The sequence below is a fragment of the Scyliorhinus torazame genome, chromosome 2 (genome assembly GCF_047496885.1).
Source record: "Scyliorhinus torazame isolate Kashiwa2021f chromosome 2, sScyTor2.1, whole genome shotgun sequence".
Taxonomy (NCBI): Eukaryota; Metazoa; Chordata; class Chondrichthyes; order Carcharhiniformes; family Scyliorhinidae; genus Scyliorhinus; species Scyliorhinus torazame.
In genome coordinates this window covers 221,116,322-221,133,395 of record NC_092708.1, presented here as the reverse complement: position 1 = coordinate 221,133,395, position 17,074 = coordinate 221,116,322, and the positions used below count along the sequence as shown (strand labels likewise).

Genomic DNA, 17,074 nt, shown 5'->3' with positions numbered 1-17,074 from the left:
TTCTTAACTCCTTGAGGATTTTAGAGCGTTCGAGCATAAAGAAGGTGACAACACTGATCAGTGTACAGAGATCTATCTTTATTGTGCAACATTTCAATCGATTATATCTCCCTTTAATAGCAGGACTAGGACATGCAAAAAAAGAACAAGGTGCCATTTACAGGAGCCCCCATATTGGGTGCAACAATGTAATACAATAGCTATTGCACACAGAGCCGAGAAGATCATTTTTACCTTATTTGCACACACAAATGGTACTTCATTGAATGAGTTGTATTGTATCCATCTGACTTGGTTTCAGGTAGTCAGGCTTAAGATTGATTCTTACTTTGATATTGGTCCTCTGGTGAAGTGAACTGTTCAGAAATGGGCACTATGGGACTCAGCCACTTTCTGTAGGTACTCTTTATACAGTATACACACTGGCACACCCTGCTCAACAACTTGCCACTGCACTGATAGTTGCTGCACTGTGCCATCCACCATCAAAGGAATCTTCATCTGTCTGCTGATCCCAGATCCGCCTCTACTTGTGATTGTCTTTAGGAAGGAAAACAGACGGAAAGATCAGATTCTAATCTCTTGAGGTTTATCATGCAGCTGTGACTAACCAACTGTTTTCATGTGCATGTCTAGGTTTGGTTCTATTCCGCGGTTAGGCATGAAGATTGAGCCAATCTTTTCCTTGTCTGTGGATCGATACACATCTACCAAATTGTGAAAAAGAGCAGAAATATTGACCAATTGCTAATTTTACTACACCTCCAATGAAGACACTGAGGCACTGCTGCCTCACAGCGTCAGGGACTCGGGTTCAATTCCAGCCTTGGGTGACTGGGCAGAGTATGCATTTTCTCCCCATGACTGCGTGGGTTCCCTCCAGGTGCTCCAGTTTCCTCCTACAGTCCAAAGATGTGCAGGTTTGCTGGATTGGCCATGCTAAATTGTTCCTTAGTGTCCAAAGATGTGCAAGTTAGGTGGGGTTATCGGGTTACAGGGATAGAGCAGGGGAAGTGAGCGTAGGTGGGATGCTCTTTCAAAGGGTCAGTGCAGACTCGATGGGCCAAATGGCACTGTAGGGATGTTATGGATTCTACTGCACCAGCCAGTTCACTACAGACCAGAGGTACAATCTGTGATTGTCGTGCTCAGTTTTGTTAAGTACCACAATAAACATCTTTAAAGAGCATCCATTTCAACAGCAGGTTTTTGATGTCCACAATCTGACTGCAGAACAATATAAAATGAATATTGCTGAACAAGGAGACAAGCTACAAAAACCTTACGCTTTGAACATTTAACATGACATTTTTTTTCGCAGTATTGACCTGTATGACCAAATGATTGAGTAACAAAATAGTTAAAGAACATCATTTCATAAATATTTTTACAGTGTAGAAAAACCTCACATTTATGAATGGATTGTCCTCCTTCAGGTGGAAATTGAGGGCCAGAGTTTCAATCCATGCGTTATCAGTGTTCTGTGAATCATCCACGTATCCTCTGAAAACCTGAAAAACACATACACCAAATACCTGAAACACGCATACACCTAATACCTGAAACACATACACCTAATACCTAAACACACATACACCTAATACCTAAACACACCTACACCGAATACCTGAAATGCGCATACACCTAATACCGAAACACACATACACCTAATACCTGAAACATGCGTACACCTAATACCTAAACACACATACACCTAATACCTGAAACACATACACCTAATACCTATACACAAACCTAATACCTAAAACACACATACACCTAATACCTGAAACACGCATACACCTAATACCTGAAACACGCATACACCTAATACCTAAACACACATACACCTAATACCGAAACACACATACACCTAATACCTAAACACACACCTAATACTGTCATGTGAGGGTACCTTTAAGAACTGGATGTTTAAGTAGTGTACCTTTAAGAAAACTGATGTCAGAGAGTGGATGGAGCTCAGCTCAGTTCAGCCATTTTGCAGTTTGGTTTTGCAGGTTTTTAGTTTCAGTTTAAAAAGAATGTTTGTGTGTGTCTGTGTGGGTCCAGTGAGCTTCAAGAAGAATGCAAGGTGCTGGAGCTGAAATCAACCAAGCTAATATATCTCTGCCATTCTACTGAAAATATATATATCCTTTAACCTGATGTGATACTGTTTAAAGGTGTTAAGTCTCTTGGAAGTTTGAAGGTACATTTTAAGAGCCGGGACACGAAAACAGCGCGGGAGGAGAGAGCCGGGAGATTTAAAAAGCGCGGGAGTAGAGAGCCGGGACAGCGAAAACAGCGCGGGAGCAGAGAGAGCCGGGACAGCGAAAACAGCGCCGGAGGAGAGAGCCGGGAGATTTAAAAAGCGCGGGAGGAGAGAGCTGGGACAGCGAAAACAGCGCGGGAGCAGAGAGAGCCGGGACAGCGAAAACAGCGCCGGAGGAGAGAGCCGGGAGATTTAAAAAGCGCGAGAGGAGAGAGCCGGGACAGCGAAAACAGCGCGGGAGCAGAGAGAGCCGGGACAGCGAAAACAGCGCCGGAGGAGAGAGCCGGGAGATTTAAAAAGCGTGGGAGGGGAGAGCCGGGACAGCGAAAACAGCGCAGGAGCAGAGAGAGCCGGGACAGCGAAAACAGCGCCGGAGGAGAGAGCCGGGAGATTTAAAAAGCGCGGGAGGAGAGAGCCGGGACAGCGAAAACAGCGCGGGAGCAGAGAGAGCCGGGACAGCGAAAACAGCGCCGGAGGAGAGAGCCGGGAGATTTAAAAAGCGCGGGAGGGGAGAGCCGGGACAGCGAAAATAGCGCGGGAGCAGAGAGAGCCGGGACAGTGAAAACAGCGCCGGAGGAGAGAGCCGGGAGATTTAAAAAGCACGGGAGGAGAGAGCCGGGACAGCGAAAACAGCGCGGGAGCAGAGAGAGCCGGGACAGCGAAAACAGCGCCGGAGGAGAGAGCCGGGAGATTTAAAAAGCGCGGGAGGAGAGAGCCAGGACAGCGAAAACAGCGCGGGAGCAGAGAGAGCCGGGACAGCGAAAACAGCGCCGGAGGAGAGAGCCGGGAGATTTAAAACGCGGGAGGGGAGAGCCGGGACAGCGAAAATAGCGCGGGAGCAGAGAGAGCCGGGACAGTGAAAACAGCGCCGGAGGAGAGAGCCGGGAGATTTAAAAAGCGCGGGAGGAGAGAGCCGGGACAGCGAAAACAGCGCGGGAGCAGAGAGAGCCGGGACAGCGCAAACAGCGCCGGAGGAGAGAGCCGGGAGATTTAAAAAGCGCGGGAGGAGAGAGCCGGGACAGCGAAAACAGCGCAGGAGCAGAGAGAGCCGGGACAGCGAAAACAGCGCCGGAGGAGAGAGCCGGGAGATTTAAAAAGCGCGGGAGGAGAGAGGCGGGACAGCGATAACAGCGCGGGAGCAGAGAGAGCCGGGACAGTGAAAACAGCGCCGGAGGAGAGAGCCGGGAGATTTAAAAAGCGTGGGAGGAGAGAGCTAGGACAGCGATAACAGCGCGGGAGCAGAGAGAGCCGGGACAGCGAAAACAGCGCCGGAGGAGAGAGCCGGGAGATTTAAAAAGCGCCGGAGGAGAGAGCCGGGACAGTGCTGGGAGAGGTGAGTGCACAAAAGGTGTGGCAGGAGTGCCTTTAGTCACGGAGTGCTGATTGGAACAGAGTGCATCTGAGTTTAGGTGAGTGACTGAGTTCGGGTGAGTGGCTGTGTTTTTGTTGGTGTTCGGGTTTATCCTTAAGGTTCTGTAAAGAAAATAAAAAATAAAAAAAAATATTTAAATTAATTAACTAGTTGAACATGGCTGGACAGGTGATGTGCTGTTGCTGTGTGATGATGGAACTGGTGGATCCCATTGAGACCGTCAGTGACCACATCTGCAGCAAGTGTTGGCTGCTCGAGGAACTTCGGCTCAGAATTGATGAGCTGGAGACCGAGCTGCACACACTGCGGCACATCAGGGACGGGGAACATTACCTTCCTTTGTTTCAGGAGGCAGTTACACCCGGTGGAATAAGTTCTGTTAATTCGGACAGTGGTCAGGGACAGAGTGGTGTGACAGCAAGGGAGGCAGGTAGGGGGATCCTGAGTTTAGGAGTTGAGGAGCCTCAGCCCTTGACCTTGTCCAACAGGTATGAGGTACTTGCTCCCTGTGTGGATGAGGAAGAGGGCTGTAGGGAGGATGCGTTGACTGACCACTGCACCGTGGTACAAGAAGCCATTCAAGAGGGGGGAGCAAAAAGACAAGTGGTAGTTGTAGGGGATTCTATAATTAGGGGGATTGATGGCATCCTTTGTAAGCCAGATCGAGAGTCCCGCATGGTATGTTGCCTGCCCGTGCCAGGGTGAGGGACATCTCTGATCGGCTTGAAAGGATTTTGGAGAGGGAGGGGGAGGATCCAGTTGTTGTGGTCCACGTTGGGACTAACAACATAGGTAAGACTAGGAAAGAGGACCTGTTTGGGGATTATCAAACACTAGGGACTAAATTAAAGAACAGGTCCTCCAGGGTTATAATCTCTGGATTACTACCCGAGCCACGTGCCAATTGGCATAGGGTTGAGAAAATTAGAGAAGTTAACTCGTGGCTAAAGGAGTGGTGTGGGAAAGAGGGATTCCATTTCATGGGGCATTGGCATCAGTACTGGGGCAGGAGGGACCTGTACCGTTGGGACGGTCTTCACCTGAACCATTCTGGGACCAGTGTTCTAGCGAATAGGATAAATAGGTTGGTCACAAGGACTTTAAACTAGCAAGTTGGGGGGAAGGGAAGTGTAAAGCTATGGACAGTATAATGGTTAATGGAGATCAAGGCAGCAGGTTACGTGACAGGTTATTATGTAGAGATATGGATTCAAAGACAAGGAAAATTAGGAGAAAGGGTAAGAGGAAAAATAAATTGCGAAAAGTTACTGATCAAGGTGTGAGGATTCATAACAAAGACATAAAAAACAGCATAAGTGTACTTTACCTGAATGCTCGTAGTATACAAAATAAGGTAAATGAGTTGATGGCGCAAATCATCGTGAATGACTATGATTTAGTGGCCATTACTGAAACATGGTTAAAAGATGGTCACGACTGGGAGTTAAATATCCAAGGGTATCAGACTATACGAAAGGATAAAATGGACGGTAAGGGCGGTGGTGTAGCTTTGTTGTTTAAGGATGGCATCCGGGCAATAGTAAGGGATGATATTGGTGCTATGGAGGACAAGGTTGAATCAATTTGGGTGGAAATCAGGAATAGTAAGGCGAAAAGGTCACTGATGGGAGTAGTCTATAGGCCACCAAATAGTAACAGGATGGTTGGGCAGGCAATAAGCAAAGAAATAACGGATGCATGTAGAAATGGTACAGCGGTTATCATGGGAGATTTTAATCTGCATATCGATTGGTTTAACTAGGTTGGTAAAGGCAGCCTTGAGGAGGAGTTTATAGAATGTGCCCGGGATAATTTCCTGGAACAGTATGTAACGGAACCTACAAGGGAACAAGCGGTCCTAGATCTGGTCCTGTGTAATGAGGCAGGATTGATTAATGATCTCATAGTTCGGGATCCTCTTGGAAGGAGCGACCACAATATGGTGGAATTTAAAATACAGTTGGAGAATGACAAGGTAAAATCAAACACTAGTGTTTTGTGCTTAAACAAAGGCGATTACAATGGGATGAGAGAAGAACTAGCTAAGGTAGACTGGGAGCAAAGACTTCATGGTGAAGCAGTTGAGGAACAGTGGAGAACCTTCCGAGTGATCTTTCACAGTGTTCAGAAAAGGTTCATATCGACAAAAAAGAAAGACGGTAGAAAGGGGAAAAATCGACCGTGGATATCTAAGGAGGTGAGGGAGAGTATCAAATTGAAGGAAAAAACATACAAAGTGGCAAAAATTAGTGGGAGACTAGAGGACTGGGAAGTCTTTAGGGGACAACAGAAAGCTACTAAAAAAGCCATAAAGAAGAGTAAGGTAGACTATGAAAGTAAACTGGCTCAGAACATAAAAGCAGATAGTAAAAGCTTCTACAAATATATAAGACAAAAAAGAGTGGCTGAGGTAAATATTGGTCCTTTGGAAGATGAGAAGGGAGATTTAATAATAGGAGACGGGGAAATGGCTGAGGAGCTGATCAGGTTTTTTGGGTCAGTCTTCACAGCGGAGGACACAAATAACATGCCAGTGACTGATGGAAATAAGGATATGATAGGTGAGGACCTTGAGATGATTGTAATCACGAAGGAGGCAGTATTGGGCAAGCTAATGGGGCTAAAGGTAGACAAGTCTCCTGGCCCTGATGGGATGCATCCCAGAGTGTTGAAAGAGATGGCTAGGGAAATTGTAAACGCACTAGTGATAATTTATCAAAATTCACTAGACTCTGGGGTGGTCCCAGAGGATTGGAAAGTAGCAAACGTGACACCACTGTTTGAAAAAGGAGGTCGGCAGAAAGTGGGTAATTATAGGCCGGTAAGCTTAACTTCGGTTGTAGGGAAAATGCTGGAATCTATCATTCCAGGAAGAGGAAATAGTGGGGCACCTGGAGGGAAATTGTCCCATTGGGCAGACGCAGCATGGGTTCACAAAGGGTAGGTCGTGTCTGACTAATTTGGTAGAATTTTTTGAGGCCGTTACCAGTGCAGTAGATAATGGGGAGCCAATGGATGTGGTATATCTGGATTTCCAGAAAGCTTTTGACAAGGTGCCACACAAAAGGTTGCTGCATAAACTAAAGATGCATGGCATTGAGGGTAAAGTGGTAGCATGGGTAGAGGATTGGTTAACTAACAGAAAGCAGAGAGTGGGGATAAATGGGTGTTTCTCTGGTTGGCAACCTATAACTAGTGGGGTCCCTCAAGGATCAGTGTTGGGCCCGCAGTTGTTCACAATTTACATAGACTATTTGGAGTTGGGGACCAAGTGCAATGTGTCAAAGTTTGCAGACGACACTAAGATGAGCGGTAAAGCAAAAAGTGCAGAGGATTCGGAAGTCTGCAGAAGGATTTGGATAGGTTAGGTGAATGGGCTAGGGTCTGGCAGATGGAATTCAATGTTGCCAAGTGTGAGGCTATCCATTTTGGGAGGAATAACAGCAGAATGGTTTATTATTTAAACGGTAAGATGTTAAAACATGCTGCTGTGCAGAGGGACCTGGGTGTGCTGGTGCACGAGTCGCAAAAAGTTTGTGTGCAGGTGCAACAGGTGATTAAGAAGGCTAATCGAGTTTTGTCTTTCATTGCTAGAGGGATTGAGTTCAAGACTAGTGAGGTTATGCTGCAATTGTATAAGGTGTTGGTGAGGCCGCGTCTGGAGTATTGTGTTCAGTTTTGGTCTCCTTACCTGAGAAAGGACATATTGGCACTGGAGGGAGCGCAGAGGAGATTCACTAGGTTGATCCCAGAGTTGAGGGGATTAGATTATAACAAGAGGTTGAGTAGACTGGGACTGTACTCATTGGAGTTTAGAAGGATGCGGGGGGATCTTATTGAGACATATAAAATTATGAAGGGAATAGATAGGATAGATGTGGGCAGGTTGTTTCCACTGGTCGGGGAAAGCAGAACTAGGGGGCATAGCCTCAAAATAAGGGGAGGTAGATTTAGGACTGAGTGTAGGAGGAACTTCTTCACCCATTCGGTTGTGAATCTCTGGAATTCCTTGCCCAGTGAAGCAGTTGAGGCTCCTTCTTTAAACGTTTTTAAGAAAAAGATAGATGCCTTTCTAAAGAATAAAGGGATTCGGGGATATGGTGTACGGGCCGGAGAGTGGAGCTGAGTCCACAAAGATCAGCCATGATCTCATTAAATGGCAGAGCAGGCTCGAGGGGCCAGATGGCCTATTCCTGTTCCTAATTCTTATGTTCTTATGTTCTTAAGGAGTTATTTACTGTTGCAATATTTTCTGAGTTATCTTTGAAATAAGGGGTGTTAAGAGATCCAATGTTTATTTAAGATGTTAAGTTGAGTTCATGGAATAAACAATGTTTTGTGTTTAAAAACCCACGTGTCCATAATTGTAATATCACACCAGGGGAAAAAGCCGTGTGCTAGGAAAAGCAACAAATCCATTAAAGGGTGAGGTTGGTTGAACTCCATAATACATTTTGGGGTTCTGTAAAACGCCTCGCCCATAACAATACCTAAACACACATATACCTAATACCTGAAACACGCATACACCTAATACATCAAATACACATACACCTAATGCCTGAAACACACAATGACCAAATACCTGAAACACACAGACACCAAATACCCAAAACACACAGACACCAAATACCCAAAACACATATACATCAAATACATGAAACATAAATACACCTAAAACCTGAAACACACAGACACCAAATACCTGAAACAAACATAGACCAAATACCCAAAACACACAGACACCAAATACCTGAAGCACAAATACATCTAAAACCTGAAACACAGGCACCAAATACCTGAAACAAACATCGACCAAATACCTGAAACACACAGACACCAAATACCTGAAACACACGTACATCAAATACCTGAAACACACCTACACCTAATACAGGAAACACACATACACCTAATACCTGAAACACACATACATCTAATACCTGAAACACACATATACCTGAAACACACATACACCTAATACTTGAAACACACATACACCTAATACCTGAAATACGCATACACCTAATACCTGAAACACGCATACACCTAATACCTGAAACACACACACACATACATCTAATACCTGAAACACACATACACCTAATACCTGAAACACACATACACCTAATACCTGAAACACACATACACCTAATACCTGAAACACACCTACACCTAATACCGGAAACACGCATACACCTAATACCTGAAACACACATACATCTAATACCTGAAACACACATACACTTAATACCTGAAACACACATACACCTAATACCTGAAACACACATACACCTAATACCTGAAACACACACACATACACCTAATACCTGAAACACACCTACATCTAATACCTGAAACACACATACACCTAATACCGGAAACACGCATACACCTAATACCTGAAACACACATACACCAAATACCTGAAACACACGTACATCAAATACCTGAAACACACCTACACCTAATACAGGAAACACACATACACCTAATACCTGAAACACACATACATCTAATACCTGAAACACACATATACCTAATACCTGAAACACACATACACCTAATACCTGAAACACACATACACCTAATACCTGAAATACACATACGCCTAATACCTGAAACACGCATACACCTAATACCTGAAACACACACACACATACACCTAATACCTGAAACACACATACACCTAATACCTGAAACACACCTACACCTAATACCGGAAACACGCATACACCTAATACCTGAAACACACATACACCTAATACCTGAAACACACATACATCTAATACCTGAGACACACCTACACTTAATAGCTGAAACACACATATATCTAATACCGGAAATAAAGTAAGAAGTCTTACAACACCAGGTTAAAGTCCAACAGGTTTGTTTCAAACACTAGCTTTCGGAGCACTGCTCCTTCCTCAGGTGAATGAAGAGGTATGTTCCAGAAACATATATATAGACAGATTCAAAGATGCCAGACAATGCTTAGAATGCGAGCATTTGAAGTTAATTAAGTGTTTACATATCCAGAGCTAGGGGTAACCCCAGGTTAAAGAGGTGTGAATTGTGTCAAGCCAGGACAGTTGGTAGGATTTCGCAAGCCCAGGCCAGATGGTGGAGGATGAATGTAATGCAACATGAATCCCAGGTCCCGGTTGAGGCCGCACTCATATGTGCGGAACTTGGCTATAAGTTTCTGCTCGGTGATTCTGCGATGTCGGGCGTCCTGAAGGCCGCCTTGGAGAACGCTTACCCGGAGATCAGAGGCTGAATGCCCTTGACTGCTGAAGTGTTCCCCGACTGGAAGGGAACATTCCTGCCTGGTGATTGTCGCACGATGTCCGTTCATTCGTTGTCGCAACGGTCTGCATGGTCTCGCCAATGTACCACGCTTCGGGACATCCTTTCCTGCAGCGTATGAGGTAGACAACGTTGCCGAGTCGCACGAGTATCTACCGCGTACCTGATGGGTGGTGTTCTCACGCGTAATGGTGGTATCCATGTCGATGATCTGGCACGTCTTGCAGAGATTGCCATGGCAGGGTTGTGTGGTGCCGTGGTCGCTGTTCTGAAGCAGGGTAGTTTGCTGCAAACAATGGTTTGTTTGAGGTTGCGCGGCTGTTTGAAGGCAAGTAGTGGGGATGTGGGGATGACCTTGGCAAAATGTTCATCTTCATCGATGACATGTTGAATGCTGCAAAGAAGATGTTGTAGTTTCTCCGCTCCGGGAAAGTACCGGACGACGAAGGGTACTCTGTCGGTTGTGTCCCGTGTTTGTCTTCTGAGGAGGTTGGTGCGGTATTTTGCTGTGGCGCGTTGTAACTGTCGATCGATGAGTCGAGCGCCATATCCCGTTCGTACGAGGGCATCTTTCAGTGTCTGTAGATGTCTGTTATGCTCCTCCTCGTCTGAGCAGATCCTGTGTATTCGGAGGGCTTGTCCATAGGGGATGGCGTCTTTAATGTGTTTAGGGTGGAAGCTGGAGAAGTGGAGCATCATGAGGTTATCCGTGGGCTTGCAGTAAAGCTAAGTGCTGAGGTGACCGTCCTTGATGGATATGAGTGTGTCCAAAAATGCAACTGATTTTGGAGAGTAGTCCATGGTAAGTCTGATGGTGGGATGGAACTTATTGATGTCATCGTGTAGTTGTTTCAGTGACTCTTCGCCGTGGGTTCAAAGGAAAAAAATGTCATCGATGTATCTGGTGTATAACGTTGGTTGAAGGTCCTGTGCGGTGAGGAGGTCTTGTTCAAACTTGTGCATGAAGATGTTGGAATATTGAGGTGCGAATTTGGTCACCATGGTTGTTCCGTGTGTCTGGATGAAGAACTTGTTGTCGAAGGTGAAGACGCTGTGATCCAGAATGAAGCGGATGTGTTGCAGAATTGCGTCTGGAGATTGGCAGTTGTCGCTGTTGAGTACTGAGGCTGTTGTAGCAATGCCGTCATCATGGGGGATGCTGGTGTAGAGTGCCGAGATGTTCAGTGTGATGAGGAATGTTCCTGGTTCAACTGGTCCATGGGTGCTGAGTTTCTGTAAAAAGTCCGTCGTGTCGCGACAGAAACTGGGCGTACCTTGTACGATGGGTTTCAAGATGCCCTTGATGTAGTAGGAGAGGTTCTCACACAAGGTCCCATTGCCTGAAACGATTGGACGGCCTGGTGTGTTGGCCTTGTGTATTTTCGGGAGGCAGTAGAGATCTGCCTTATGTAAAGATGAAACATGAAGGTTCAGTTAGGGCGCTCGAGAGTTGCCAGTTAGCTAGGAAGGACCTAAAGAGAGAGCTAAGAAGAGCCACGAGGGGACATGAGAAGTCTTTGTCAGGTAGGATCAAGGATAACCCTAAAGCTTTCTATAGATATGTCAGGAATAAACGAATGACTAGGGTAAGAGTAGGGCCAGTCAAGGACAGTAGTGGGAAATTGTGCGTGGAGTCCGAGGAGATAGGAGAGGTGCTAAATGAATATTTTTTGTCAGTATTCACACAGGAAAAAGACAATGTTGTCGAGGAGAATACTGAGATTCAGGCTACTAGACTAGAAGGGCTTGAGGTTCATAAGGAGGAGGTGTTAGCAATTCTGGAAAGTGTGAAAATAGATACGTCCCCTGGGCCAGATGGGATTTATCCTAGGATTCTCTGGGAAGCTAGGGAGGAGATTGCAGAGCCTTTGGCTTTGATCTTTAAGTCAGCTTTGTCTACAGGAATAGTGCCAGAAGACTGGAGGATAGCAAATGCTGTCCCCTTGTTCAAGAAGGGGAGTAGAGACAACCCCGGTAACTATAGACCAGTGAGCCTTACTTCTGTTGTGGGCAAAGTCTTGGAAAGGTTTATAAGAGATAGGATGTATAATCATCTGGAAAGGAATAATTTGATTAGAGATAGTCAACACTGTTTTGTGAAGGGTAGGTCGTGCCTCACAAACCTTATTGAGTTCTTTGAGAAGGTGACCAAACAGGTGGATGAGGGTAAAGCAGTTGATGTGGTGTATATGGATTTCAGTAAAGCGTTTGATAAGGTTCCCCACGGTAGGCTACTGCAGAAAATACGGAGGCATGGGATTCAGGGTGATTTAGCAGTTTGGATCAGAAATTGGCTAGCTGTAAGAAGACAAAGGGTGGTGGCTGATGGGAAATGTTCAGACTGGAGTCCAGTTACTCGTGGTGTACCACAAGGATATGTTTTGGGGCCACTGCTGTTTGTCATTTTTATAAATGACCTGGAGGAGGGTGCAGAAGGATGGGTGAGTAAACTTGCAGATGCCACTAAAGTCGGTGGAGTTGTGGACAGTGTGGAAGAATGTTACAAGTTACAAAGGGACATAGATAAGCTGCAGTGCTGGGCTGAGAGGTGGCAAATGGAGTTCAATGCAGAAAAGTGTGAGGTGATTCATTTTGGAAGGAATAACAGGAGGACAGAGTACTGGGCTAATGGTAAGATTCTTGGCAGTGTGGATGAGCAGAGAGTTCTCGGTGTCCATGTACATAGATCCCTGAAAGTTGCCACCCAGGTTGAGAGGGTTGTTAAGAAGGCATACGGTGTGTTAACTTTTATTGGTAGAGGGATTGAGTTTCGGAGCCATGAGGTCGTTTTGCAGCTGTACAAAACTCTGGTGCCGCCACATTTGGAGTATTGCGTGCAATTCTGGTCGCCACATTATAGGAAGGATGTGGAAGCATTGGAAAGGGTGCAGAGGAGATTTACCAGAATGTTGCCTGGTATGGAGGGAAGATCTTATGAGGAAAGGCTGAGGGACTTGAGGCTGTTTTCGTTAGAGAGAAGAAGGTTAAGAGGTGACTTAATTGAGGCATACAAGATGATCAGAGGATTGGATAGCGTGGACAGTGAGAGCCTTTTTCCTCAGATGGTGATGTCTAGCACGAGGGGACATAGCTTTAAATTGAGGGGAGATAGATATAAGACAGATGTCAGAGGTAGGTTCTTTACTCAGAGAGTAGTAAGGGCGTGGAATGCCCTGCCTGCAATAGTAGTGGACTCGCCAACACTAAGGGCGTTCAAATGGTCATTGGATAGACATATGGACAATAAGGGAATAGTGTAGATGGGCTTTACAGTGGTTTCACAGGTCGGCGCAACATCGAGGGCCGAAGGGCCTGTACTGCGCTGTAATGTTCTATGTTCTATGTTCAATGCAGGGAGTATGTGGGATGAGAACACGTAGGGTGCTCTGAAGATCTGGATCCATGGTCTTAATCAGTCTGTTGAGTTGGCGGATGTGTTCCTTGGTCGGATCTGCGGGTAACTGTCTGTAGTGTTCCTGGTTGTTGAGTTGTCGGTATACTTCTTTGCAGTAGTCCGTTCTGTTCAGTACGACGCTGGCCCCTCCTTTTTCTGCTGGTTTGATGACGATGTTGCGGTTGGTCTTGAGAGCGCGGATGGCATTGCGTTGTGCTTGGGTGACGTTCGGGGCTGTCTTGTGAATGCGACTGATGAATCTGGCATTGACGCGACTCCTGACGGCCTGAGCATACATGTCGAGTCTAGGGCAGCGGCCTTCCAGAGGGGTCCAATTCGACTCTTTCCTCTTTGGTTGCCGCACCGCAGTTCTCTCGGCCTGCTGTTCCAGTTCATTGGTAGTCTCCTTGGGTTCGCTGTCGGCCTCTTGGGGTCTGTGGAAGAATTCCCGGAGCCTCATTCATCTGATGAATTCCTCCTCGTCTGCCGCGAGACTGATGGGGTCCATTTTGGTGGTGATGCAGAAATTGAGCCCTCTGCTGAGGACTTCGATTTCGTCTGGTTGAAGGGTGTAGTCCGACAGGTTGACAATAGATTTCCCTGTATTGTTTTCTGCTGTGGTACCGGGGGAGGCTTGGCTGCTGCTGGTGGTGATGCCGAGTTTCTCAAGCTTCCTGTTCCTGGTCTGCATATAGGTGGCATAGTATTGTTGTCTCATCTGTTTGGCGGTGTTCCGCAGCTGGTCTGCTGCGTCCTGAGCGCAAGTTGAGAATATGGCCTCTATCTTGGTTTCCAGGTTGCGTCGTCTGCTGTAGAGCTGGAGTACGAGGTGGTTGAGGCGTGTGAGAGAGGTGCGACGGCAGAGTCTCTCAGCGTATTCTGTGTTGTAGGTCGACTTGAGTGGGTTTGTAATCTGTAGCCCTTTCGGGATCTTGTCTGCTTTCTTGCATCTTTGTAGAAAATTAATGCCAGTGTCTATATGCGCGATCTTCCTGGAGATCCTCTCCACTTTGAGCCGGCCGTTTGTGGTGTCGATGGTAGCCATGATGGGGAGATGCCGGCGTTGGACTGGGGTGAGCACAGTAAGAAGTCTTACAACGCCAGGTTAAAGTCCAACAGGTTTGTTTCAAATCACTAGCTTTCGGAGCACTGCTCCTTCCTCAGGTGAATGAAGAGGTATGTTCCAGAAACATATATAGAGACAAATTCAAAGATGCAAGACAATGCTTAGAATGCGAGCATTTGAAGTTAATTAAGTGTTTACATATCCAGAGATAGGGGTAACCCCAGGTTAAAGAGGTGTGAATTGTCTCAAGCCAGGACAGTTGGTAGGATTTCGCAAGCACAGGCCAGATGGTGAGGGGTGAATGTAATGCAACATGAATCCCAGGCCGCATTCATGTGTGCGGAACTTGGCTAAAAGTTTCTGCTCGGCGATTCTGCGTTGTCGCGCGTCCTGATGGCCGCCTTGGAGAACGCTTACCCGGAGATCAGAGGCTGAATGCCCTTGACTGCTGAAGTGTTCCCCGACTGGAAGTGAACATTCCTGCCTGGTGATTGTCGCGTGATGTCCGTTCATTCATTGTCACGGCATCTGCATGGTCTCGCCAATGTACCACGCTTCGGGACATCCTTTCCTGTAGCGTATGAGGTAGACAACGTTGGCCGAGTCACACGAGTATGTACCGCGTACCTGGTGAGTGATGTTCTCACGTGTAATGGTGGTATCCATGTCGATGATCTGGCATGTCTTGCAGAGATTGCCATGGCAGGGTTGTGTGGTGTCGTGGTCGCTGTTCTGAAGGCAGGGTAGTTTGCTGCAAACAATGGTTTGTTTGAGGTTGCGCGGCTGTTTGAAGGCAAGTAGTGGGGCTGTGGGGATGACCTTGGCAAGATGTTCATCTTCATCGATGACGTGTTGAAGGCTGCAAAGAAGATGTCATAGTTTCTCCGCTCCGGGGAAGTACTGGACGACGAAGGGTACTCTGTCGGTTGTGTCCCGTGTTTGTCTTCTGAGGAGGTCGGTGCGGTATTTTACTGTGGCGCGTTGGAACTGTCGATCGATGAGTCAAGCGCCATATCCTGTTCGTACGAGGGCATCTTTCAGTGTTGTAGATGTCTGTTACGCTCCTCCTTGTCTGAGCAGATCCTGTCTATACAGGGTTTGTCCATAGGGGATGGCGTCTTTAATGTGTTTAGGGTGGAAGCTGGAGAAGTGGAGCATCATGAGGTTATCCGTGGGCTTGCAGTAAAGCTAAGTGCTGAGGTGACCGTCCTTGATGGAGACGAGTGTGTCCAAGAATGCAACTGATTTTGGAGAGTAGTCCATGGTAAGTCTGATGGTGGGATGGAACTTATTAATGTCATTGTGTAGTCATTTTAGTGATTCTTCGCCGTGGGTCCAAACTAAAGAAATGTAATTGATGTATCTGGTGTATAACATCGGTTGAAGGTCCTGTGCGGTGAGGAGGTCTTGTTCAAACTTGTGCATGAAGATGTTGGCATATTGAAGTGCAAATTTGGTCCCCATGGCTGTTCCATGCACCTAATAGCTGAAACACACATACATCTAATACCTGAAACACACATACACCAATATATGAAACACACATATTCTGGTGAGGGCAGCTCAGGTTGAGATTCAACATGCAGAGCTATGGGGAAAAACTGGGGAATGGGACTGGTTGAGTTGCTCCTGCAGGGGGCTGACACAGACATAATGGGCGGAAAGCTGCTGTAAGCATTCTATGATCCAAGTCGGTCTCTGATCCATAATAAATCTGTGGCCAGCATTAAACATTGACAAACACAGGGTAGAAGGCACCTGTGGGACTCTGAACTATTAAGAAGCGGCAGAGCACAAAACAGTGAGTCAGAGACAAGGAGGCACTGTAAATTCTATGATCAATGAGACAGAGTGAGAAGGGACACGGCATGGAGACATGTGGGGTGCAGACTAGAAAATACAGAAAGAAGCATACATAGGGGACAGACTCACAGGTGCCACAGCCTCAAAGTCAAGGAACATACAGATAAGATGAAGACTCTGATAACTTAAGTGATCACAGGAATTGAGAATTGGTGTCATAAAAGTGAAGACAACATACCGGTACAGACATTAAACTTGTGAAGTTATTTGGACAGTTTAATTTAATCCTGCAGCAAGCAGTCAGTTAAGGTGACATTATTTGGGGTTAGAGGCTGTTATATACTGTAGGGAAATAGTTGAAAAACAAATTTTCAAAATATTGTGTCTCTGGGAAAGTATACTGTGGGAACACACCAGTTTTACAGAACCCAGACTGCAGATGTGACAATGTACAGCAGAAAGTTAGACACTAATGTGAGTGATGGCAAAGACCACTACTCAGAAGTCACAATTCAAAACTTGTAAACCAATGGGGAGCAAAGAGGGTGTGTGTGTGGGGAGGGGGGGGGGGGGGGGGGGCAGTATCAAACCATACAGGTATAAGGCACACGTATTGTCCACTCTCTTCACCTTTGTTTATGTTCCATTGTTTTCTTCCATATGCCCCGCTGGGCTTTTGTTTTGTATTTTTGTAGTTTTTGAAGATATTTGCAATAAAACCCAATCTCGCACTACCACCCTCGTCTCTTTCCTACAATTCGGCGCTGCAAGCAGGGTCGCTAAGAGGAAAAAGGAACCGAAGATCTGGACATTGCGTCTATTCCTGGAGGTCTGGACACCTCTCTATTTAAAAAAAAA

At 46.3% G+C, this 17,074-nt stretch overlaps 1 protein-coding gene across 1 annotated transcript in view; it reads right to left on the bottom strand.

The window, feature by feature from the left end:
• Positions 1–63: 63 nt before the first annotated feature.
• The window catches only part of trpm2 (transient receptor potential cation channel, subfamily M, member 2), a 350,526-nt gene continuing 333,515 nt past the window's right edge, over positions 64–17,074 (bottom strand). The window contains exons 34-35 of the mRNA XM_072484225.1: positions 1,410–1,511; positions 64–540 (exon numbers count right to left, since the gene is read on the bottom strand). Coding sequence (XP_072340326.1) covers positions 361–540; positions 1,410–1,511 — 282 coding nt within the window. The 3' untranslated portion in view covers positions 64–360. The remainder of the gene's footprint in view (positions 541–1,409; positions 1,512–17,074) is intronic.